General features: G+C 40.5%; 1 protein-coding gene across 1 annotated transcript in view; it reads left to right on the forward strand.

Moving 5' to 3' along the window:
- The first annotated feature begins 1,180 nt into the window (after positions 1-1,180).
- Pard3b (par-3 family cell polarity regulator beta) overlaps positions 1,181-25,513 on the forward strand; it is a 1,015,658-nt gene continuing 991,325 nt past the window's right edge. Inside the window, exon 1 of the mRNA XM_047544116.1 lies at positions 1,181-1,788. Coding sequence (XP_047400072.1) covers positions 1,669-1,788 — 120 coding nt within the window. The 5' untranslated portion in view covers positions 1,181-1,668. The remainder of the gene's footprint in view (positions 1,789-25,513) is intronic.

Genomic DNA, 25,513 nt, shown 5'->3' on the forward strand with positions numbered 1-25,513 from the left:
ATCATTGACCTCCTATAGTGTCCTATACACAAAAGACAATATATATTTATTAAACATATGTGATTTAAAATTTATAAAAATTCTCAAAACCCATTAATTTAATCCCCTGTGCATCATCATACCATCCTAGGTAATTCAATTCAGTGTAAGTGTGTCTTGGCAGAAAGCAAAATCTTCTGTAGAGAAACACAATGATGTAGTCCTGAGGATCTTGTCGAATGAATAGGATGGTTAAGAAAACTGCCAGGAGAGGCCAGAGATTCAGTAGGAAAGACCTAGGTTCTTTTCAATAAGCATCTCAGTGATCTGCTCAGTTTCTTAACCTTCCTAAGCACCATACTTAGGCAGAAGGTGGGGGAAAAAATCGCATTTATCTTACAGCTTGAAGGATCTCATTTAAAAGGAGGACTAAAAAGGACGCAAATGCTATTTGTTGCCCTCCCCTTATCTGGGATTCAATTGGTGATAAATATACACCTGTCACATCAAGAACCTACAGGCGTTAATGTTTTGTGTTTTTTTTTTTCCTAGTCAAACGCACAATGGGAATCACATTTCAAAAGGATCTGTGCAAACGTTTATACGCGATCATATTTGGATCGGGGGTGTGATCTTTGGTGGAATATTCAGTGTCCTCGACTGTGAAAGGAAGGGTTTTACTGGCACTTTACCCCCAAGGTTCGTTTCAGCTCTGGTTTCTCAGGGCTCCAGAGGGTAACTGTAATGCAAGCGCCTAACAGGACCTTTAAAGGGCTTTTCCTGCCTTTTAGTACCTGGAAGCTGCTGCTCCTCTCCTCCGGGTGTTTTTTGGTAGGCGTGGCGAGAAGCACCTGCTCCCGGGCTTTCCTTGAATCTTGCTCCAATTTCCTTATTTTAAAGGAGTAGTTTTGCAGTCTCCTGGCTATTCCCTCAAGTGTGTTTTATGAGATCCAGTTTCAATCTCCCTGTGGTAGCTTTCAGGTCCCGTTACAATTCCCTAGAGCTCCGTGTGCATGTGTGCGGGAGGAGAGAACCAGGGAGAGGCAGAGTTCCGGCACAAGGATCTAGGCTCCAGTTACCTTTCCTCACAGTTCCCGCACAACGCCGCCAAGTGCGCGGCGGGGCCAGAGAGCGCCGCGGCCCCTTTAAGAGCCGGGCCCAGACCGGCTCCGGGGCCGCGGGAGCCCAGAGCGCCGCGCGCCGCGGAGGAGTTGGGAGCCGGCGCAAAAGTTTCCTCCCAACTCCGGCCTCGCGCGCCGCCGCCGCCGCCCACTCCAGCCCGGGGCCTGGGGCCGGCCCTGCCACCGTCGCCAGGGCCAGGGCCAGGGCCAAGGCCAGCGCAGGGCCAGGCCGGGCCGAGCCTGCAGTTTCACTTTGGCGGCGGTGCAGCAACCGCCGTGGCCGGGCCGGAGCAGCAGCAGGAGGAGCGGGCCACGAACCGTCGCGTCCTGGGCCACCGGCCACCTGGGAGGTAGCCCTTCCAGCTGCCGCCCCCTCCTCGATTCCCACCCGCCCGCGGCCTCTGCCGGGGTGGAAGGGGCGCCGCGAGTCCCTGGCCCTGAGGGGTCTCCGGGGAGAGGTGCCCGGGTCTCCCGGCCCGCCAGCTCCTGGAGTCCCCCAGAGTCGGGGCTGCACCCGCGGGGCCAGACACCTGTTCGGTCGAACCTGGCGTGGTAGACCAGAGCCAGGATGAAAGTGACTGTGTGCTTCGGCAGGACGGGCATCGTGGTGCCCTGCAAAGAGGGCCAGCTGCGCGTCCGGGAGCTCACCCAGCAGGCGCTGCAGCGGTACCTGAAGACCCGGGAAAAGGTGAGCGCCGCGCGGTGGGCGCGCAGGCAGGACTGGAGAAAGGGGGCGCGGCTGCTGCGCGGGCTACCCGCGAGTGCCCCCAGGCCAGTGCACCTGCCAGGTGCCCCGAGACCTGGTGGCGCTGTTCAGGAGACGCACAACCCAGGCGACTATTGCGCACAAGTTGTGGCTACAACTTTGATGTGTTGCTAACATAAGTGACCCAGGTGCCTTTGGGCATTTGGGTGTGGAATGGCAGCATCCCATCGGCCTCATTTGGGGGCTTGTTAGAAATCAGCAATCTGGGATTCCAATCAAACCCACTGACTTTGTCCTTTAATAAGATCCCCAGGTGATTGCAATACCCAACATAGTTTGAGACGCATTATTTAGAACTCCTTTGCTGGTACATTAGGTGCTGCTCACCTGAAGTGTGGTTTTTGACCGTTAAGGCCCGCCCCACTTAGGCTCCATAGAAGTAGGAAGTTGATTGGTGCAAATAACACCTACGCAGAGTTATAACTGATAAGGCCTTTGGAGTTTCAGCCTCATGATCTGTCCTCTCTGGGACTTGGATAGGGACTCAGGTGGAAGGATGCCATTTGCCTGCACCAATCAGTCTACATTGGACGTGTTTTCAAGTTTAACAGCACGTTCTATGAGCAATTACCAACCGGGTGGATCCTGCCAGATCCTGAGTGACTATTAAAAGGAGGATAATGTCCCCAACTCTGTCTCTGAATTCAGGAACAAGTAAAAATTAACTTTTTTTTTTTTTTTTTTAATAATGCAATAGTGTCCAGGAAATCTAGCAGCGCTCTAGAATTCACTCAGGTGTTTGGGTAACATGTGCCTTTGTGCTTCTAAAGGTATCTTTTAAATTTGTTGCATTTTCACATGGAGCATTTTATATGCTCCAAATCCTCTTCAAGCAGAGCAAGTCACAAACTCTTGTTTCAGGGGCCAGTGGTTCTCTTGATATTTGTTCTTATGTTATGAGACTATCTAAATAGTCCTTTGGCCAATCTGGTGATGGAAAAATATAAGTTTTAATTTCATTTAAGGTCATAGGTTATCCAAAGTATAAAAGTCATTTGTTTCTTCCAAGTGTGTAGTTGAGGTATTTAAGAAATACCTGTACCTTCTATGCTTCCACTACAAATTACTATATAGAAAAATTTGATTCTGGACAGATACATGTGTATATCACTTTGAACATCAATAATTCAAGGATAGTATAATGAAAGGTTTATTAGGATAATAAATATAGTCTGTGAAGCTTAACTCTTTACTGATAGAATTGAGATAAAGAAGGGAAAAATTTAAGGTGGTCTATAAAACAATATGTGAATTCACCTCTTTTTTTTAGCATTGTTACATTAACGTGTTGTTTATACATGTCATTCAGTTAAAAACATATATAAATATGTAAACAATTGTCTTCAAAATCATATTTCATTAACTTCTGAAAGTACATTAGGGTTAGTAGCAATATTACTCCAGACACATGATAATAGTATATTTCATTGAAGGATTGTCTTACGATGATAAATTTATTTTTAACTCATTAAAAATAATTTAAGTTTCCAAATTTTACACATTTAGGAATTCAGTACTGGGCTACTTTGTCCAATTATGGAGGTAAACCACAAGCTTGTAAATAACATGCAGAGAACTAACCAGATGATTTTTAATGCAATGTAATTTGATCTTAAAAGGTGTTAAAAGCTGTTGAGATTCTGGACTGGAAGCATAATTTGTATCGCAGAACCTGTAATGTAATTGCATTGATCAGTTTACTATTAACAGACATTACATTTTTCCGTGTTTACATTTATATATTAGTGAATGTGACATTTAAAGGTCACCTGCAGCTTCTAAAATTTCCCTCATTTTTGGCTTTTAAAATTTCAATTTGACAAGTGGTGTTTCTTTCCTCCCCATATTTCTTTCTTCTGGTTTCTTTTTAAATAATATAATCATAACAAGGCTCAACTTATAAATGGCACTTAAAATGGAACAAAAATGTCAAGAAATACTCTACCTCCCTGCTTTTATTCATTGAATTTGAAAAATAATGGGAAAAGGTCAGAAATGTCAAAATTAAATTCAAAAAACAGTTTATAATAAATTCACTTTTCTGTAAGTTTAGTGAAAGATTTAAAAGACTTGTTTCTCTGGACAGCGAAGTTTAAGCCCTGCACTCAATAACAACTAACACATACTGTGCTTACTCCATGTAGCCACTATGCCAGCAAATTTACATATATTATATGACTTATCCTTCAAAACAACCTCAGGGTAGATGTTCCCATTTTACTGATTGGGGAAAAAGAGGCATGAATAGTAAATTTGGATTGGATTTGCTATCAGTCATTAACAACCTCACCTCATATGTTATGTACTAGAATATATGCATCTTTTCACAGTTGATTTTGAAAAGACAATTTCCCTACTAACTCTTACCTCAAGATAGCAATCCCTCCCCAACTCCCCATAATAGGGATTGAACTCGGGGTCTTACACATGCAAGGAAAATGCTCTGTAACTAAACTAAATATACTCAAGCCATGGGATGTCAACAATATCCTCTTGATTATATCTTTTATAGTTCAAGTGCACATGTTATAGGGAGAAGGACAACTTCTGAGGCAAATATTGTAGGATTTCCTAAGCAACTATAATAATAATTAGCCTAGTTACAAAAAAAAAAAAAAAAAGTGACCAAGATCTTTTAAACATCCAGGTGAAGAGAGCTGTAATGAAGCAAACATAGTGGCTGGAATATGAATTTGAGTTATCTGCTTTTTGGGGGGTTCCTGAATAATTGAGATTGGAGAAAGTCAGGTTTCAAGATCAGAATGGAAGTTGTAGTTTCTGAGGTTTAGAGGATAAGTGAAGCCCATAGAAGCCCTTCTGGAATTTGTAACAGCTCAGAGAAGTAACCACAACCTGTTGAGAATAAATAAAGAAAACTGGTATTTGTGGAATGTTGGGAACCAGCTGAATCAACAGAAAACAGAAGTAGGTGAGATGCTGAAGAACAGGGAGCTCTTGGGAAGACTCTAATGAGGTTCTGCAATCTGGGACTTTTGAGGTTCCTGCTGCCATCTGATAAACTCCATTGGAGAGGTGAGTTGACTGGGGTGGATGAGAATCACAGGGTGCCTTATCTTTGGATCCTGGTACTTTATCAGTGTCCTGGGCTCTAAATCCAATTTAGTGAAGTAGTTAGTGGAGAGGTGATTGTCTTCTTAAGTAGTCAAGATGGGAATCACTGAGTAATTAGTTAAATTTATCATCAGAATTACTGGTGTCACAGGTGAATGGATGATCGAATCGCAACTTGTAGGGGTTCTGAACCCAGGCCTCCAATTTTAACGTTTAACATTTTGAACAGTACACATGCCTGAGTCCCTTTTGCCAAGATTTTCATTCCGGGGTGTGGAGTGGTCTGGGCATAGGTATTTCAAAGAGCACTCCAAGTGATTCTAAGCCCAGTCAGAGTTGAGAACAGGTCATCCAGCACTCATCTTTTGCTCTTGCTAAAATTCCTCCATCTTAAACTCTTTTGATAGCAGATTCTGAGTCTTAGATACCTGTAAACTAATCTTTCATTAAGTGACTGTCCCTGTATTCTTACTCTGAATCAATTATTCTTATAGAAAGTACTCAAATTATTAAATTGTGCGTGTGTATATGTATGTATGTGTATATATGTGTGTGTGTATACATATATATATGGTAGTGTACATGGTGAGTCCAAATGAATAGGAAGAGACTTGTGTAGTAATAAGAGTGTACAGTGTGCTCAGAAGTTGAAATGATTGAGATAATCAGTTCATGAGCTAGTGGGCATGCTAGAATTTTAAAAATGTAAACTTATGGATCTGTCTGTATACACGAATATACTTTTTAGCTGTATTCTGCTATTTTGTAGAATTTGTTTTTTACAAGTTGAGACCAGCTTCCCAGAACTTAGAATCCTCTGATAAGACTAACAACTCCATATCATGATTAATTTGTGAGGTCAGGATGTAAGTGAATTTGTGCAGTAACAAAAATCTGGTATGATATGGTGTGGTATTAATCTGAAAAGATAGGCCATAACTCTTGAATTTCCGAACTTTTTAGCATGTGATACCTTGTTACCTAAATAGGCTTTAAGGTTCTTGTGCACATAGTTTAGCCCCAGACTGAATTCCTGAAATGCTGCTCAGTTTATTGGGTGCTGATTTACTTGAGTGCTTTTTTTCCTAGTCAGTCTTCTCTTCTGTTGTGTAGAGTAGATGTTCTTCCCTGCATGTGGATAGAACTGATTCACTGTCAGCTCTAACTTACTTTGGTTTCTGCCACTGAACTAGAGCATTGAAAAGCCTCTATGTTTGTAAACCCAGGGCTCCTGGGGTCTACTGTGACCCAGAGACTTATTTTCTTAGGTGTTCTCAGTGTTACGTTTTTATTTAGTTATCAGTGTCTAGTATTTTTGAGATGCCATGTAAAAATCCAAATTTCCTCATCTTTTGGGGAAAAAAATAAATCAGAAACTCTGACAATAGTGGCCTTTACTTTCCCACATGGCAACTATCAGTTGGGGCTGAGACACCTCTTTTGTCTTTGGAAGGAATTAGTAATGCTCCAGTCCCCGTTATTGCCTAACCACCAGTGAGGGTAAGTGATTATTGTTGGTCTTAAATTTTCCCTCTGTTCTTATTTTTTTACTTATGGCCCACTTAATGCATTGTTGCTATTTGTCTGGCCTGCTGGCAGATGTTTGAGTTTTGTCTGTGGGCCTTCTCTATCTCCTTCCCCTCTCAATGTTTACAAGACCGGCACATAGGGTTTGCTGACCAGGGGTTGGCTGCATTTGGGTTCAGTTGAGCAAGGGTAATTGCTCTGTGTGGGATTAGCAGACACAATTCTGATACAGAGTTTGGCATCTTGGGCTCAAATAGCTTAGTTAGTGAAGTATTCATTTCTAGGCATTCTGTGTCAGATTCTTTTAGAGGAAGATGGACAAGTGGTGTCAGATTTTTATGAAACTGTTTTCTAAAGAGACTGAGAGTTAAAACCATCTGAGGAGTCTTTTAAAAATTCATAGCTTTGAGCCTATCTTGGAAAGTCTGAAGAAGTGCATCCCAATAGAACCTTCTGGTACAATGGAAATGTTCTGTATCTGTGTCTAATAGAGTAGCTATTAGCAATCTATGGCTGGTAAGTACTTGAAAAGTGGCTACTGCAAGTAAGGAGCTGAATTGTGTATTTTAATTTACTTCCATTTAAATAGCCACAAATAGGTTGCCTGTATGGACAGGTCAGGTTCTGTGCTCCTCTGATGGTTTCTCTAAGCTGCTTTTGAAAACCACTGCTCCAAAGCCTGGATCCTAAGCAATTGTTAACTTGGCATTCTTAAAGATGTCCCTACTCTGTTCTAATAAGAACTTTGCCATTGGAAAAGGATCTTCATTGACTTTTTGCTATTCAGAGGTGGCAGAGAGACTCTAAATCTGAAACCCCCTACCTAACCAAGAGGGGGAAAAACAACAACAACAACAACAACAACAACAACAACAAAAAAGCCAGCTGGACTGAAAAGCAAGTCAAGACCTGACTCAGCTTTTGCCTTTGGTGTACTAGTCTGAGAATGTACATCCTGTTTCTGGTACCAGGAAAAAATGGACCAACAAGGAGCTGTTGAATTATTTTCTGGATCATCATTAGAACCATTTGCAGTGAAATTGAGATGCTGCTTGACTATTGAAAAGACTAAATATCTGAAGCATATGTTTCCTATATCTCATATTTTCTTGATTTTCTGCCTACCTTATTGGCTATTATCAGTCTCTTTGTTTTTTCCTTCCTTCCTCCACTACATGACATTAGTGTGCCCCAGGGCTCAGTTCTTAAACCTCCTCTAATCTTTCTTTACTTATCCTGTGGTGAGTTCTCGTAATGTGACTACAAATACCATTTGTATAGCTCCAGCCCAGACCTCTCCCCTGAACTATCAACTCCATCCAGGGCTCTCCTTGACACTTTTGCTTGGGTGTCAGGTGGCCACTTAACACTAGAAGCATGTCCTGATCCCTATCTCCAAATCTACCTCTCTCACAGCCTAACTGTGTCATTGAAGGGTGATGCCATCCTTCCAGTTGTTCCAGACAGAAGTTCCTATCTTCACTCTTGACGGCTCCTTTACTCTCATGATTGTCCTATTGGGGCTATTTTTTATTTTTTAATTTTCAGTTTCCCTATTTCTGCCCTCTATACTCCCCACTACAACCCTTTCTTAACCCCTAAGCTAGGGTGATCATTTAAAATCCAGTCAGATCATGCCATTCTTACATTCAAAGTTCTCTGATTGCACCCATCTTTCTGATATGGCCTATAAAGTGCTCCCTGACCTGGCTGTCTGTGCAGAACTAAGTTAACACAGCAGGCCCAAGACTGCAATCCTTAGGAAGGCCTGCTTGCAAAGCTCGGCCCTTGGCTGGCATCCTGTCACTTGGATTTGTGGAGTTTCCACCATTCTCCTATAGAATGCCATAACTGTGCCAAAACTGTTTATGCAAACGACATGGCTTTTGTTGAATACCTGCTCTATTTCAGGGGCTGGGAATGCTGGGATTTTCACACAAGTTAAGCAGAGGGTGCTTTCCTGACCAGTCCCTAATAACAGCTTTGGGTGTTGAGTCCCTAATAAGTTTCCCTGGTAGGTGACATTTCACATGTGCTATCACAACTCATTGCTGGGGGAATTAGGCATGTCCTCCCCACAGTGAAGACCTTTTTAAGCTTTTGCCTAGTTTCCCTCAGGTTTCATGTCAAATGCCTTTTCCTTTGACTGATTTTTGCTTTGTGTTGCTTCACTAGTAAATCATAGTCATAAGCAGGACTCTATGCTGAGTCCCTTAGTGAATCCTCTTAGTAAACCACTGCACCTAGATGTTCTTGGGGACCCTGACACTTGATATTTTACCTCTCCAACCTCATTTTCTACTATCTACCTGTCTCTCACTCTGCCCCAGCCCCTGCTTCTCACATGTTCTCCAACATTCCAGACAAGCTCACCTCACATATATTGTTTTCTTTGCCTAAAAAAATATTTTCTCCCCATTATCCACCTGTCTGCTTCCCTCATCTTTTCCATCTTAAATGATTGTTTCCTTCTCTTAGAAGCATTTTTGATTATGCTATTTACAATTATAAACCTCTAACTACCCTCTCTATTATGCCTAGCACTCTTCTCAGAGTCAGAGACTCAGCAAAGATCTCTACCTTTATTGAACTTGCTTTTCTAGTGAGAGGAGATAAAAGTTAGAATAAGCCTCATGGTAAGGAGGGATGAATTCTGTGGGTAGAACTAAAGCCTGAAAGGGCAACAGAGGGTGGTTGGAGCTATAGTTGTAGGCATACAATTATGTTACAAATACACTCACATTTTAGTCAATTTGTTTAAAATATTTGTATCCATTTTTTTTTTTTAAGTGGAGGACTTTCATAAAATTGGATAATGAATTAGATACTATTTCTGTTGCTTACTGGGGTTTCACCCTCTCCCCAACTAATCTATCATCAACAAGATTATCCAGATCTGGTAGCTAAAATCCATCATACCTTTTGTGCTTTTTCTTGTTGATATCCCACCACTCTGTAAATTTCCCAGGATTTATAAAGTCCTCTTTCTCATTTCAGTCTTCAGAGGTGCCACCTCTCTGTGTGCTGCTGCCCAGGATTCTAGCCTTGTTCTCACTCTCATCCATCTCATCCTGCCCCCAGATATGCACCTCTAGGCCTGAGTGTGCTCCAGACCCTAACAGCTGCCTTCCTGTGGACTTAACCCCCCGGATACTCCATTACAGCACAAGCTGTCTGTTCTCGTGCATCTGCCTGCCCCACTTCCCCTTGGTCTGTTGCTTTGTATGGGGTGCCATCATTCAATTGGTTTCCTAATCCAGAAACCCGGAAAACTTCCTCCATGATGACCTTCCCTCTCCCATTCTCTACCACACGTTCAGCTGGTCACAAAGTTTCTTCGATGCTTAGATGTCACATCTCATGCATTTGTGGTCTCCTTTCTACCCCAAAGCCATACCACTTCTCATTTCTATAGAGGATAATTACAGCAGACTCTTAGTTGACCTCCCCATTTCTACCAGCCCCCAGTCCCTCCAAACCATTCCCCCTGTAATGAAAATCTAATGATGCCCTCAGTGCTGCTGAGAATATTTAAGTGGTTCCTTTTGCTATTAGTGAAAACCCAAACTTTGCTCCCCTGTCCAGTCTCTCTGTTCTTCTACTCCCCTTTAAATTCCTACATGCAGTTTAGTGTTTACTCAGGATTTACCCAGGATGGGGAAAATCCTGCTAATCCTTCAGAGTGAGTCTCCAGCCTCCTCTTTTCTAGGACCCCCTCCCTCCATTTCCCTTTCTATGGCTCACAGGCTTCATGCTTGTGTTCCCAGAGCTCCCCATGTCTGTGCTTTGATTTTGTAAAACACACCTTATGCTGTACTCTTTATTAGCCAGGATCTGCTGAGTAATGGCAGCCCCCAAATCAGTGGCTTATCACAGCAAAGTGTTTCTCAGAGTATGGGAGGATTCCTTGGGAAGCTTGGGGTTTGTACTGAAACTGGCAGATGTCACTTCTGCCAGAATTTTACTGGTGAGACTAGCCACATGCTCCAAGCACACTGGCTTGGGAGAAGTAGTCCACCTGGATACCACTGAGTAGCCAGGTAGGCTCTGCCACATGCTGCAGCCCTTGTATTCCTCCCCACTACTCTGTGAACTGCTTGAGAACAGAGTATGTCTTGTTTATTTTCCTGTCCTTGTTTTCAGCACAGTACCTGATGCATAGTATGGATGCCAAATGGGCTTGTTAAATTATATCAAATTTTACACTTTTATAAAAATGAGAATGACCTTGTAGTCAGCAGAGTGTAAGTTTGAAATTGTTATATGTGTGTGGCGAATTTTTTTTTTTTTTTTAGAACTCTAAATGCAACTTTTCTCTTGATTATCTTCAAATGCCTCATCATATCCACATTTGCTGTAGGCAGTAGTTTAGTGGTCCATTACACTGATTGTCTTGAATAACAGCTTCAAATTCTGACAGGTTGACTCACTTCTTAGATTTTTGAGACTGAGTGCTCTGTCGCTGATTTTCAATGAAGGAACATCAGAGTGACTTTGCTTCATGAAGATTTGTGCAATGCAGTCTTACAATTTGAACAATGTTTGATTTTTCAGAATAGTATTCATTAATTTCATGTTGATTTTTAAAAATGATGCTAAATGATCTCCATTTTGACGGTTTCTTTATTTTTGAGAGGCTGATGTCTGTCTTGGGTGCTGCTAAAATTAGGTCTGCTTCCTGGTGCTGGGCTTAGCCATTCTTTTGATTGCAGGGCTCTCACTGGATTGCGGTGCGATGCAATCGCAGGATATCATGAAACAGGCTGGTTAAAAAGGTTTTACTCTCAATTTATTCTCTATCAGATGCAGTGCCAAGTATCATCCAGATATACATGGCCTGTGTTGCTCCTGTCCTCTGCCTCTGGGTGAGGTTATTAAACTCTCTGGGTGGTTCTGCACCCTGGCTGAGTAGGCAGTGGGGCCAACTTGAAAATGAGGACGTCCCTTCTGTCATCTGTTCCCAACTTTTGGCTAATGTTAGTAAGAGCAGGGACCAGTCTCATGTGGCAAATGATCAGATCCATTTTATTGCCTCATTTGGGGCAGAAACTAAGGGTCTACAGGGAGTTCCATTCATAGACTTCTGATACCCTTTTAGGCAGATTTAAGATAAGTTTCCCACTATTATTTTAGAGGCAAGAGCCTTCTAAATATGACCTCTATGCAACAATGTGCTTTCAACAAAGGATATGAGATAAAATTTGTGCTATCCTTTATCAGCAGAGAGGTGGCCTGTTTCTGCAGAGGGGTATAGAGGTCATGGGGTACCTACCTTAAGAATGATGGGAAGCTGAGCATGATGGTGCACACCTATAATCCCAGCTGCTTGGGAGATTAAAGCAGGAGAATTCTAAGTTTGAGCCATCCTCAGAAACTTAGTGAGACCCTGTCTCAAATTTTTAACAGAAGGGCTGGAGATGTAGCTCAGTGGTAGGGCACCCTGGGTTTGATTGCAAGTATCACAAAGGGGGAAAAAACAAAAGAATGATGGGAAATAGCTGTAGTCTCTTATGCAGTTTATTCATTCCATCTGTATCACATAAAAAAAGAAAAAGAAAGAAATTGTACTCAGTGAGGTATCAGACCTCTAAGTAGGGGCTACTTTGCTACCATTTTCTGTAACAAACTCAAAGTTACTTTAGTCACTTGGAAGATGACTTAGGGAGCAACTCTTGGTCAAACATTCCTGTTTTCTGCTTGGATTATACAGTAATATAAGGCAGGCTCCTGGACAAAGAGGGCAGAGTAGACATTGTAACTAAACAGTACACATCCTGATAGAGAACTGTGGAAGTGGTAGACTGGGTAGCTTTGCTTTGGGCAAGGATCACTGAGCTGTACCTGGGCAGGCTTTTGAAGGATGAATGGATACTGAGATTCTTGCCAGGGCAGAGAAGGATGGGGAAGGGTATGGGCGGGGGGCAGACTGTTTCTCTCTGAAGGTGGGATTTTTGTTTGTTTTGTTTTGGAGGTGGAAGCTGGGGAGAAAAGGAGAGTGTTAATGGAAAGTTTCCCAAGGGTGACTGTGGGAGGCAGCAGTGAGGGATGAGTTGGAGTCAAAGCCAGGAGGCCTTTGTTATGACTAGCTAATGAGCTGGAGGAGTCAAGTATTCTGGGCAGGGTGGGGACTTTGATTTGCTTTTGTATTGATTGATCTGGAAAATTGAGATAAAGGGAGCTGAGACTCAGGGTGGAGGAACTGGCTTAGATCCTGCTGTGGGAGTGGAACTTAGATGGTTGAAGCAGAAGAGGAAATGAGCTTTGAGGCTGAGGGGGCAAAGCTGTGAAGCTGGGGGTTTGATGTGTTCAGGAATGTGTAGGTGGAATTGGGGAAGCAGTCTAAGTTTTGTACATCCACGGTTCAGTGGGCATTTCAGTGAGTGCACCTGTGTTCTAAGCCACTGAGGCCTGGGGATACAGAGATAAGTAAGACATGGTCTGTGCCTTCCAGATAGGGTTAGGAGAGGCAGGAGACTAAGGACAGATAAAAGGGTTTATAAGGACTGCAAGGGCCTGGCTGAGATCACAAGCCATGACTTCACAGAGATGCCAATCTTTTGCATCAGTTGTTCAGCATTGGATTAGATCCTTGATTCAAGATTGGGATTTGAATGATGATGTGGAAAAAACATGTCCAAAGAGATAAAAGTTGTTAGAATAAATTAACAAATGTATAAACTATATCAAGGGCTTTTAGACTATTTCAAATGTCACATTCTGTTTGCCTCTGCAGACCCACTCTTTACCCTTCTCCAGTCTCTCCTAAGACCCAGGAGGCTGAGCCGCATGGACCCTTTTTCCCTCTGCCTTTTAGTTAAGAGTTGATCAGCCCTTAAGGAGAATCTAGCAATAGAACAGAGGGTGGGCAGCTCCCTTCCTGCCAGATCATGGTCAGCTAACTAAAAGGCCATGGCTCAGGTCTGGCGACCCACCCATAAGCCTGCCTCCTCTGTATCAAATCACTCCCTTTCTTGGTTCCATGGGTCTCAGACTATGGCAAGGACTTACCACTGTTCAAATGCTACCCCTCAATGACTTCCTGTAACCCTGGCAAAACTTTAGAAATAATTTCTTCATTAAATTCCTAAGTGTCTAGTTTGAGCAAGCCATCTATTTCCTGACAGAATTTGAACTGAAAGGCATAGCAAGAAATAATGTTTTCCTTCATGACCCAGTACCCACAGCACCTATATACCTGCACAACTGAAACAAAATGAAAGAGTACTTACCTTTACTAGGAATGGGGCCTTTTGACTTTCCATTCTATTTTTGTTTTACTTTATTTTATTTTTAAAGGTAATTGGAACATACTAAATCAATTTCACTGCCCACTAAACTGTTAGGGCCCATAGTTAGAAAACCAGTAGAGCAGGGCCATCAGCTCAGGTGACTCTGGAAATCCCCACAGCTCTAAGATCCAGTTGTTTTATGGATTAAAATAAAGAGCAAGACTGAAGCTAAATTCAAAAAGTGAAGCATGACTATATGTTTAAATGATTTTTTTTCTATGAGTTATCTCAAGTACCTTTTCTATATACTAGAGATAAGATCTGGATCTCCAGCCTTGTGAATGACTGGCATGCTGGCATATGAGCTAAGCTTCAACTCAGTCCAGAAGTCCCTATGGCTTGATAAAATCTGGGCAAAATAGTGTTTAACTTGTCATCTCATATTTCTTTTGTGACATAGTAATAGTATTGGTAACTTTAAATATTAGGTCTGGATTACTTCCTTTTGTAGCAAAGTGTTGAGGAAATGTGAGATAGATAAGTAATCCTTGTCTCTGTATTTATAGGCACATTTATAGAGATTCAGTGGGCTTGAGTTTTGACAGCAGTGTTTGATCAGAAACATGTTCCCAGAACCTTTAAAAAAAAAAAAAAAAAAAAAAAAGAAAGCCTAACTCAGGAAATTCCTAGTTAAAAATTTTTTTTCTACTATAACTAGATTTGCATTTCAGATTTCTTTCCCTTTTTGTCTTAGCTGAGCAGAGGCCACTTGGAAATGTGACTCTGAATAGAGAGGGAACACTCATTCTGTTGCTGCACTAGTTTCTCAGGGCTGCCATGCCAAAGTAGCACACACACTGACTGCCTGAAAACAAGAGACATTTCTCACTATTCTGGAGGCTCGAGGTTCAAAATCCAGTTGTTGGCAAGGGCCATTCTCCCTTTGAAGCCACTACCCGAGGATCCTGTCTTGCCTCTTCCATTTTCTGGGAGCCCTGGGCATTCCTGAGCTGTGGCAGCATCCCTCCAGTCTCTGGCTCCATCTCCACATGCCCTGTCTCATCCATGTCTGTCTGTCTAGTCTTTTGTAAGTTCACAGTCATGCTGGATTAGAGGCTACCCTAATGACCTTGTCTTAACTTGAGTACATCTGTAAAGGCCTTATTTCTAAACCAGGGTCACATTCACAGGTACTAGAAGTTAGGACCCCAACATCCTCATTTTGTGGGGAGGGTACAATCAACCTGTAGTAATTGATAGTCTATTTAATGTATTTTTTCTTTTTCAATAAGAGATATTAGGGGAAATGTACTGATTTTTCTATTTACTTCCCCATAATGGTACTTTCTTAATCTCCCTCTTTTCTCCCTCCCTCCCTCCCTCCCTCCCTCTTTCTTTCTCTCTCTCTCTCTCTCTCTCTCTCTCTCTCTCTCTCTCTCTCTTTTTGTCCCAAATGGTCCTCCAATAACCCATTTTCTGTTCACTGAGAATCAAATCAGAGGTCTTATGGTATGATATCACTTATCTATTATCATTTTCATCTAGAGATTTTGGTATCTGTGTGCTTGTTCTCATCTGTCTCTTCCAGTGACCCTTTTGAGACACGTATGTGTCTCTCCTGTCCCGTGTCTTGTGTGGTCTGCTTCTGCATTGGTGGCAGCCCAGTGTCTTGTGTGAATTGTATTTCTGTTCAGTCTAGGATTCAGTCATCTATGGAGGTGGCAGGTGGGATGTTGATGAGTGTTTGTCATGTGCCGCACATGACAGTCCCTTTCCTTCTTCACTGTAGTTGGAGAGATGTGTATGCAAGTTCAAAAGGAAGAGCGCAACAGCCAATGCCAGATGAGTTCCCTGGGTGTTCAGAAGGAAAGGACTCACATTAGGCTGGAATAGCTCATTGGGCAAAGGTGGACAGAATTTGGACAAATGGAGAGGGGCATGTGTCATGTGACAGAGAAAAAGGAAATAGAAGCAATGTAGTGCTTATTGATTTATTGACCCTATCATTCCTTTGCTCATATTTCAGAGAATCGAGAATCTGAAATAGGATTCTTTTGGGCATTACATCAATTTATATTTACCATTTTCAAAATTAAACCTAAGAAATTAAAAATATACTGATTTAAAATAAAAAGTTCATTGCAATTTATTTTAAGAAAAGTAACTATTTTCAGAAACATATCACCAAATAATATTCTTGCCAATCTCTTTGATGCTGGACTTATTAGATAGCTATATTCTCAAATCCACTTTCTCATTCAGTCTATTTCAATATGTTGTTTTGGTTGAAACCTATGAAGAAATCTTCCCTCACCACAGACATGTAGTTTGAAAAGGGAGGAGCATTTTAATAGCTTTGTCAGATAATTACAGATAGACTTTTGGTAGGTATATTATATAAAGATCCAATGAGTAATAGTTTGATTCTTTTTATCCATAAACCAAAATACATGTATTATAATCATAATTTCTGTGGGTCAGGAGTTCGGTCAGCACTTAACTGAATCCTTTTCTTGGACTCACCAGACTGCAATCAAATGTCAACTAGGCTGTGTCCTCACCTGGAGGCTGAACTGCAAAGAGCCTGTTTCAAACTCACCCACAGTCCTTGGTGAAGGTGGAACTGGTTTGTGCAGCTGTGGTACTAAGGGCCCTTGCTACTTGTTGGAGGTCACCCTCCTTTCTTAGAGGCCACCTGCAGAGGGCTAAGCCACCATGTTCTGTGGCTTTCCCAACTCAAGTACTTATTTCATAGAGCCAGTAGGGAGTCTCTAAAGTGAGTGGACTAGCAGGATGGAGTATTATAGGACTTACCATAATCACAGGACAGCATCTCCACATGACTTCTTAAAGGTTGGCTGCAATATGGATTCTGAAACCATACCAGTGAAGTTTTTTCATACTCTGTTATAATCCTTTGGTTTGTGTTGTATTGTTTGAGTAGATCATCTGTCATCATAAATTTTTTGTTTTTAACACTATACATTGGTCATTTGGAAAACATCAATTGACAGAGTTATACCAGTCTTCTAAGTGCTGACATGCATTCATATTACCATCAATTTCATCAGAATGCTCTAAGTAGGGAAGCCCAAAGTTGTGGATGCAAGTTTTCTAAAATTTAAAGTTTTTGCTTTATCATTGATAACAAATACTGCTATTGGTTGTCCTCGAAGTGTTCGGTTGCACATAATTCATTTTCAAGAAATACCTGCCAAATCTCAGGTATAAATAGCCATAGTTTATTTGTGAGTGATTTTTTTTTTCGCAAGTGAAAACAGTGATCCATGCATGGAAAAGGCAGGTAGTTCAGTTTGCAGCTTGATCACCTGAGGTGACCTTTATGCCTCAGGATGCAGCAGAAGTATTTTAGGTGTACTTTATAAATGTCATACAATGTCTAAAGCCTGATAAATTAATGACCCAGAGTTTATAACATTGGTGGTGCTTCATCAAGGGCATTTTTAGGTTAAAGCAGTGCCTTTTTTCCCCTTTAACTACAAATGAGTAAAGTGAACAGCAATTGCTAAATAGTTCAGTGTTGCTGCCTTGATCCAAGCTAAGAGACTAGCACTGTACCCACCATTGCTTTTCACCAACAGTGTCAGTGTCCTTGAGGTTGTTACAGTGATTAAACCATGAGATTCCCAAAGTTATTCAACATGTTGACTGGTTCAGCACTAGTGTTTGTTGACAGGCATTTATGTTTAAAAATTCTTCATTTGGTATGAGCATCAGTTAGTCATTTCGTAATTCATTCATAATGGAGAAGTAGAATTCCTTATTTGGGATATTAACTTGGTTTTCATGTTTGTAGGAGAACCTTTCACATGAGGAATTATTGTGTCATTGGGAAGTGGCTCTGCCATGCTTTTCTACTGACTTATCATCCACAGGCAGTCCACAGTGTCAATTGTGCCGAGCGTCTTTGGTGTCTTGGTTATTGTGTGTGCTTCTTGGGCTAATACAGCTGCTTGCCTTGTAAGATGTTTCAGTGACTTTTTCATTTCTACTTTGAAAAGATGTAACAATGTTTGTCTTTTAAAGTTCTCATCATGTCTACATTTAAAAAAATCAATTCCTTTAAATTCTTAATGGTCGGTTTCAAAATGATGCTACAGCTTAACTATTTGAAGATATTCTGTTGCACAAGACACAAGAAGGCAACACAGTATCTATAAAGACAAAAGTATCATTCATATTTTTATTTATTTATGGTTTTCTCTCCAGATCCTTTATATGAATCAGAGGTCTCTAATGTATCACTTTCATTTTTTTTTTTTTTGAGTGTCTTTAGACTTAGAATAGTGGTGGTTTAAGGAAGCAGGTTTTTAAATTCCCCCTTTTTATGTTGAATTTTTAAAATGTTAAAATGTATGTGACATAAAATTTACTGCTGTAACTGTTTTTAAGTGTCCGTTTCAGCACCATGATGCTCATTCACACTGTTATAACCTTCCTTACCTCTACTTCAAAACTTTTAAATTTTCACTTCCATATTCATCAAATAGTATTTCCCTATTCCTGACTCACCTTAGCCTCTGGCAATCACCATTTTCTTTCTGTCTTATTAATTTGACTACTCAAGGAATTTCTTAAGTGGAATCATATAATATTTGTCCTCTCAAATATTTATTTAACATAAATGTCTTCAAGGTTTGTCTGTGTTATATCCCAAGTCGGAACACCTTCCTTTTCAAAGTTGAGTCATGTTTCATTGCATGTACGTGCTGCATGTTGTTTGTCCACTTGTCTATTGATGGACACGTGGGTGGCTTCTGCCTTTTAGCTATTGCAAATTGTGCAGTGATAAAACACTGGTATACCAACACCTTCTCCAGTCCCTGCTTCCACTTCTGCAGGTGTATACCTAGGTGTGGAATTTTCAGATTATAAAATAATTCTATACTTAATCCTTTGAGGCACCCCATGTTGTTTTCCACAGTTGCCATACCATTTTACATCCCCGCCCCCAGCAATGAACAAAATTCCAATTTCTTCGTGTTCCTGCCAACTTTTACTTTTTAAAAATAGTAGCCATCCTAATGATTTTAAAGTAAGTATTCACTGTAAAAATTCAAAAATTTACTGTAGAATGAAAGAGAAAATTCTAAATCATATTTTTCATAAAAGTAGAACTTTCAGAAAAAACTTTTAAAAGATTTGAAGTATTTTAAATTTGTTTTAGAATTGATAGAAGGGGCAAATAACCTTTGAGGACCAGGGGAAAGTTTTGGCCTTGTGATTTCCAGGGGTTTACAGGCTACACTTGGAGGACTGCTGCTGAAGTATACTATTGGAAATACATTTGCAGTTGGTTCAGCACTATTCCTGTAGGGGGGTAAATATCTATTTCTTGTTTTACAAATGTATTTACTAAGAATGTCAAAAGAATCTATTTTCACAATTTCTACCAAAGATTTTATTTTAAAACAACAGGAAAAGGGATGACAGATTCATCAGTTGTCCTGGAATTATGGTTAGGAAGGAGGAATGTTATGTCACTGACCTATGCAGGACCAGCAACAGAAGGTAGAAGTAAGTCACACTTTCCCCAAAAAATGAGTATCTTAAGTCTGTTCTAAATATTCTTTAATATTTTAAAGATCATCCTACAAAAGGTATATGTGCGTGCACATGCATGCACGCGCACACACACACACTCACATACACGTTAGCCTTCAAGTTAAGGAATTTCTTGAAGGAGCAATTGCAATTATTTAAAATGTGTTAGAATTGGTACTGGGGCATTCTACTGTAAGTTTACCTAGATTAAGAAAACAACAAATTAGTCTCTGTTGGGTTAGATGATGATATGAACTGATTGAAAGCCAATTAATGAAAAATTACAATAAAAGTTATGCACATTATTTTGTATTTTCTAACCCGAGTATATCATTACTTTAGATGATATACCAAAAATTTCAACATTTAAGTAAGAGTATTTAATTTTTGCCGTCAACCAATATTGGGAGTGGAGGAGCTGAATCACAGCTCAGCTGAGGTTGGGGGCTGCTGGGCCTTTTGTGCTTTTACCATACCATTTACAGATTCAGGGCCTCTTGGAAAGCACAGTTCTAAATTTCTTGAATTTTCTCCACATGTATAGCCCATACCTTACATTTTTTTAAGAAACCAAAGGTGGGGATCACTCATCATTTTACTTTAATTTAGGTACTGTTTAAAAATCATACCGCCTTTTTTGTAAATTCTGATTCACAGTTGATTTATGTAGTGTATATATTTAAATAATATTTAATATATAATATTATATATAAGATTACATAATATTATATATAAGATTATATTACATTTCAACATCTAAGTTGAAATGACCACATGGATCTGTAACAGTGTAACCATCGATTGGTTGATGGACATTCATGTGCTTGCTGGTTGGGAAATAGGATTGCACATTTCTCTATAAAGGTGAATACCCTACATCCACAGAGTAGGTGGTCTTTGCTGCCTGACATTTTCTGCTCTGTCACTTTGTGTGTGTGTGTGTGTGTGTGTGTGTGTGTGTGTGATTTTGTTAAGGTAGATAATTGTGTAATAAGATAGTGTATATGTCTGTAATTAAAAATTTGAAATAAATTTTAGACTTTTCCCCTTTGACTTTAGCATTGCAAGCTATACAATTGTGAACACCGTTTTAAATTGTTCCAGGCAGCATTAATGACAATCAACAACTGATGGGGGGGGGGTGGTGAGAGCCCTGAACGAACAAAAACTACATGTTTGTGTACAAAGTGGGGAGACAATGCTTTTTGTGGAAATGCCTCTGTGCACAATGGACCCCTTGCTACTGTCACCTCATAGGTCACCAGGTCAAACATCATCAATATGGCACCAAAGAAAGTGGTATTGCTAAACATTTCCCATTTTATCTCCCGCAAATTGGGTTGAGATTTTTTAAAATGGGTGGTTAAGGTGTATACTGGGACCACAAGAGACTCAGAATAGTACTTGTGATAATCAGAGTTGTCTACTGAGCCATGTTGATAGGGCCAAAATCTTGGGTCCAGTTTTGGGGAAAGCAGCATCTGAAAGGGGACAGATTTTTATAGATGAAGGCTACAGAACCACCGAGTGTGCAGAAAACCATCAGCTCAAGTCAGTGTGAGGAAAAGCTTTCTGTATTCTGAATGAGGTGAGGTTTGTTTCTGAAGAGGGTTTGGTTCATTAATCCCAAGAGGTGAAACTGGGGAGAGTGTAAAGAATTTGTCCACATTTGTAAAGGAAAGAGCTCTAAGTCCCCAATGGGGCTGGATCATACTCCACTTCTGTGACTGATGTCAATCTTTTGGGTTGACCCACAGGCTGCTTTCTACTCCCTCCTATCTTGGCCAAGCAAGGAGTAGTGAGTGGAGTGAAGCTTGCCAACTTATTTGCCCTTCTAATCATGATGAAGTCCATCTCGCTGGAATAAGGAGCTCAGTCTCAGAGGACAGGTAGTTGGGAACAGTGTGCTTTAGGGACTTTTCAAGAGTATTAAGCCTTGATTGGCTGGATAGGTACTTTGTTTCAAAGGCAAAAAAGGCATGGCATGCTCAATATGGTCTTTTAGGCAGATAGTAGGGGCCAGTGTACGGGAGGTACTGGAAGTGGGGAAAACAGGAAAATCAAATGCATAAGCCATTATTATGGAGACATATAAATCCTATTGGTATTAGATCTGATTCCTGTAAACTTATTTTTATGGTTTCAGGCAGTATTTAAAACAGAAATCCACTGACTTAGACTGGATGGCAAAGAAAGTCAAATAGATCCAATATGGGATTTTTGGAAAAGTGCTGAAGTTGGTATCTGGGACTGGGGTATAGCCCTAGATTTTCTATGGATGTGTATTAGCTCTGAAAACATGAGCAAGGTCCTTGAACTCTCAAGACCTAGGTATAGTATAGTTTCTCTAAGGACCCTCCCCTGCCATAAAAATGTCTTCTAGTGTCTGATTTATTACATTCAAACACACATTTCTAAGTACTAACCTCTACATGCTGCCAAGGAGTAGTCTTTTGGGGGCCTCATTATGATGAATTATGATGAATGGATGACTCATTTATAATTAAAAGTGTGTATTTCCATACAAACAATTTCTGAGCTCTAAGTTTTTAAAGTTTTTTTTTCTTCATTAAGTAGGGTTAAGCCCTTGAAATTTTGTTTGTATCTTTTAATTTATTTGGAAAATGAATTTTTCTGAGATGTACATATCTCATATCCTTAATTAGATTGTAACCTCCTTGAAAGCAAAAGCCTCATTTTGTTTGCCTGCTTGTTTTAATTCATCATAATGCCTTAAATAGCACTATGAATACACAAAGCACTTAATAAAGTATATAAATGAATGAGTAGCTGGGACATAAACTTGACTTCAGATCAACTTTTCATGAACTTTGAAATGTTGTAACATGAATTAATAAAGGTTTAGGTTTGTGATACTTTATTTCTGTCCTGAATTAAACATGTTTATAATTGTCATTGCTTGGCCACGTGTAGGCATGACTGAGAAGGTCAATCACAGTGAACTGACACAGGAAAAAGAAAAAAGAAAAATCACAGGGGTTGACTCATAATTGTTAACTTCTGTTCTCTGCACTGAAAGGAAATGCTATTTTTCCAAGATCAGTCTTTGAGTAACTTCATGGATCCAGCATAGTGCCTCAGAATTGACAGAGGGAGAAACAAAAAGTAAAGTCAACAGTTCAGAAGTGATAGTGGTCGATTACGTAGAGAACAAAACACTGTGTCAGGTTTCTGGCCAGAAGGAAAAAGAATGCTTTTCTTGATGAGAGATGCTTTTTGAGATGAAAGCTTTGTAAGATATGGGGTGCCTGGCTTCTACATGTAGTCTCTGTAGGAGTTGAAGACCAGAGAGGATGAAAAGAGAAACTTGAAGCAGGATGAAGAAGAGGAGTATCTGCAGTGCTGATGAGGGGCAGAGTAGCAGGCATTGTTAGGGAAGAGGAGGGCAGAAAAGGGCCATGCCCAAGGGGCTCCTCTGGCTGGAGGCTGCAGCCCTCCTCCTTCATAGCTCCATAGACTGTCCTTATATCTCAACCCAGGGCATGGATTGATGTTAATAATGATCAATCTGACTGTGGTTAAAGAGAATGGGGCTGCTCGACCTGTGTTTTAAGACCCTGCATCAGAGGTCAGTTTGAGGAGATTCTTAGATTTTATTTTATTTACAGAAACATCTGTATGAACTCAATTAAAAATATATGTACATTTATACAGACATATATATACGTGTGTGTATTTATATATGTATACACACACACACACACACACACATACACACACATATATATAGGCATATATATTTTTCCTGATAGTATCTTTGTTGTTTGATCCTCTGAGGAAAGGAACTTAACAGGTGAATGCTCCAGACAGCTGTTTAAATATTTCTGGCTAGTGTATCAGAAACTTTCCCAGCCCGTGCAACTACAATAAAGATGACGTATGATTCCTAACTTCTTGTAGGACATTATAATTGTGATGGTACACATCACTTTATATATGTCTCATGGGTGGCACTTGGAAATGACCACTTGCTTGGGGAGTCAGGATTTCAGAAGGCCTCCTGGAGGAGTTAAAACTTGAAACTTTCCTGCTGCCTTAAATTACTGACTCACACATGTGATTTGTGTATGAAGCCACAGAGACCTTGTGTCAACATAGATGATGACTGAGGACAACCTAATTGGGTTGGCAGCTAAACCATTCTGTCATGTCTGCTCTTCCATTTATGGTCCAGGTCATGTTCTGCTTCAAATGATGTTAGAAGCATATGTAAGGGGCTCTCTGAAATTGACCTAGGTATCCATGCTCTGCCGTCTACACACTGTCTTCGTCTGTGCTAGTTTTCATTCTTGTTCTTTCCTACTAGAAGGTGAGCTTCCCTGTGGGAAAGATAACCATAGTGATAACGATGACGTGGCAGTGGGTAGGTAATACCTCACATGGTCTGAGCATACTGAACATCAGACAGTGCGTATGCATGATCTCATCTGAGGTCTTCTGAGTTGTCATTCTCTTCTACCCTGCCACTGATGTCATTGAGACTTTGAGAGGTTAGATGACTCTCCAGTATCTGTCTGCGGCACAGTGGAAGTGATGGTCACTTGTCTGTTCTTTTTTTGTGGCAAGTACTAATGAATGACTGATTCCGCTCTGTAGCCCCATTATGCTGCTTGGTCTCCTTGCTCTGTTGGCATGCTGTCAGAGTGTCCCACACCGTCTGGGGCCCAGGCATTGAGAGGCAGGCCAGTTTGTCCTTCATACTTACTCTTCTGCCTTTTCTTTTGCCTTCACTGGCTCCTTTCTTTTGTGAGGGAGTGTGCAGCTCAGCAGTCCTCCTGAGCTTCTACTCTTGGCTTCACTGCCCTCATGCTCTTCTGCTATGGTGGCTAATCCCTTGGACCTTCCTGCCATTGCTGACCTCTCCTCAGCCTAGGCTTCATCATTTATCCCTTTGTCCATCTTATAAAGTCTCCAGTTGTTTGTACTGCTGGTTGGAGCTATTTAACAGCCATGGTGCCAGAAAAATGCTTTATTGCATTAGTGACTGTTGATTAGAAACAAAATAATCTACTAATCTCCTAAAGCTTTATTTCCATTTCTATTTGTCTACTCTTAAATTATGGCAAATTTTTTTATGAAACCCAGCTAGCAGCTATCTCATACTTTATTCATAATCAGTTTTGCTTGAATACATGTATTTTGTATTTTTAACTCTGATTTTGACAGAATTGCTCTTCCCTTCAGTGGGCAATTGGAATCTCCCGGTATTACATGGATATACTTAACATACATAAATGATTCAAGATTCTTGGTCTGAGGTTCCACCCCTGGTACAGGGATGCCTCATGGTTGAGCAGCAGCACAGCACAGTTGCCATTTGTGTGGGCTCTGGAGGAAGGTTGCTCAGATATAAGCTTTACCACATAATGATTCTATGACCTTGGGTGTCTTATACTTGCTGTGCCTCCATTTCCCCATCAGTTAGGTGGTGACTTTGGAAGGCTAAGCGAGGCTATATTCCTAAAGTGCATAGACCATGTTGCACATACACACTAACAACCTAGGTTTGTCTTCAATATAAAGTCTGTGTTTCTCAGGTGGACTGTGAGCTGGTCTGGCCATGTAGTCTACTCCCAGTACCTAAGAAGGGCCAAATACATACTTTCCAATGAGATTTGCTGACTAGATACATGAAAGTACACTTAAACAGCAAACCCTCTGCTCAATCTCGTGAGTGTTTTAGTTTTTTTATTGTTGGGTTTTTTTTTTTTTTTTTTTTTATTGGATAAATTTTTCTTCCGGGCTCCAGTTCTCTGCTCTTTGGATGACTCTGCTTTAGTTACTGCATTTTCATTGATTTATTATGATTAGTTTGTTGATGTTCTTTCTGGCTGTCATGGTAGCAGTTGCTAGGTCACAAGAAGACAGCAATTTCACAAGAACTTGCTTTTCATTCCAAGTTGTCCAAAAAATATAACTGAAGACATTAATGTACATGGTTTCATTCATGATCTGTATGTTGTTAAACATGCATACAATTCTAAAATTATGAAAATGGCCATTCATTACTCTATTGCTCCTAATGCTGTACTTCAAATAATTTGTTCTTTTTTTTTTTTAAAGGCGTTTAGTTAACAGTTCTGATGAGCTCTTAAAATATTAATTGCATCTTGAATCTTAAATTCTAGACATAAAACCACTCATGAAAACCTTAAGTTATAGAGAACCTAAAATTAACTTGTATAGTTTGGAAAATGTGGTATGTAGACTTCCCTTTTAGTTTAAGGGAAAAA

Source organism: Sciurus carolinensis, chromosome 3 (assembly GCF_902686445.1).
Source record: "Sciurus carolinensis chromosome 3, mSciCar1.2, whole genome shotgun sequence".
Lineage (NCBI taxonomy): Eukaryota > Metazoa > Chordata > Mammalia > Rodentia > Sciuridae > Sciurus > Sciurus carolinensis.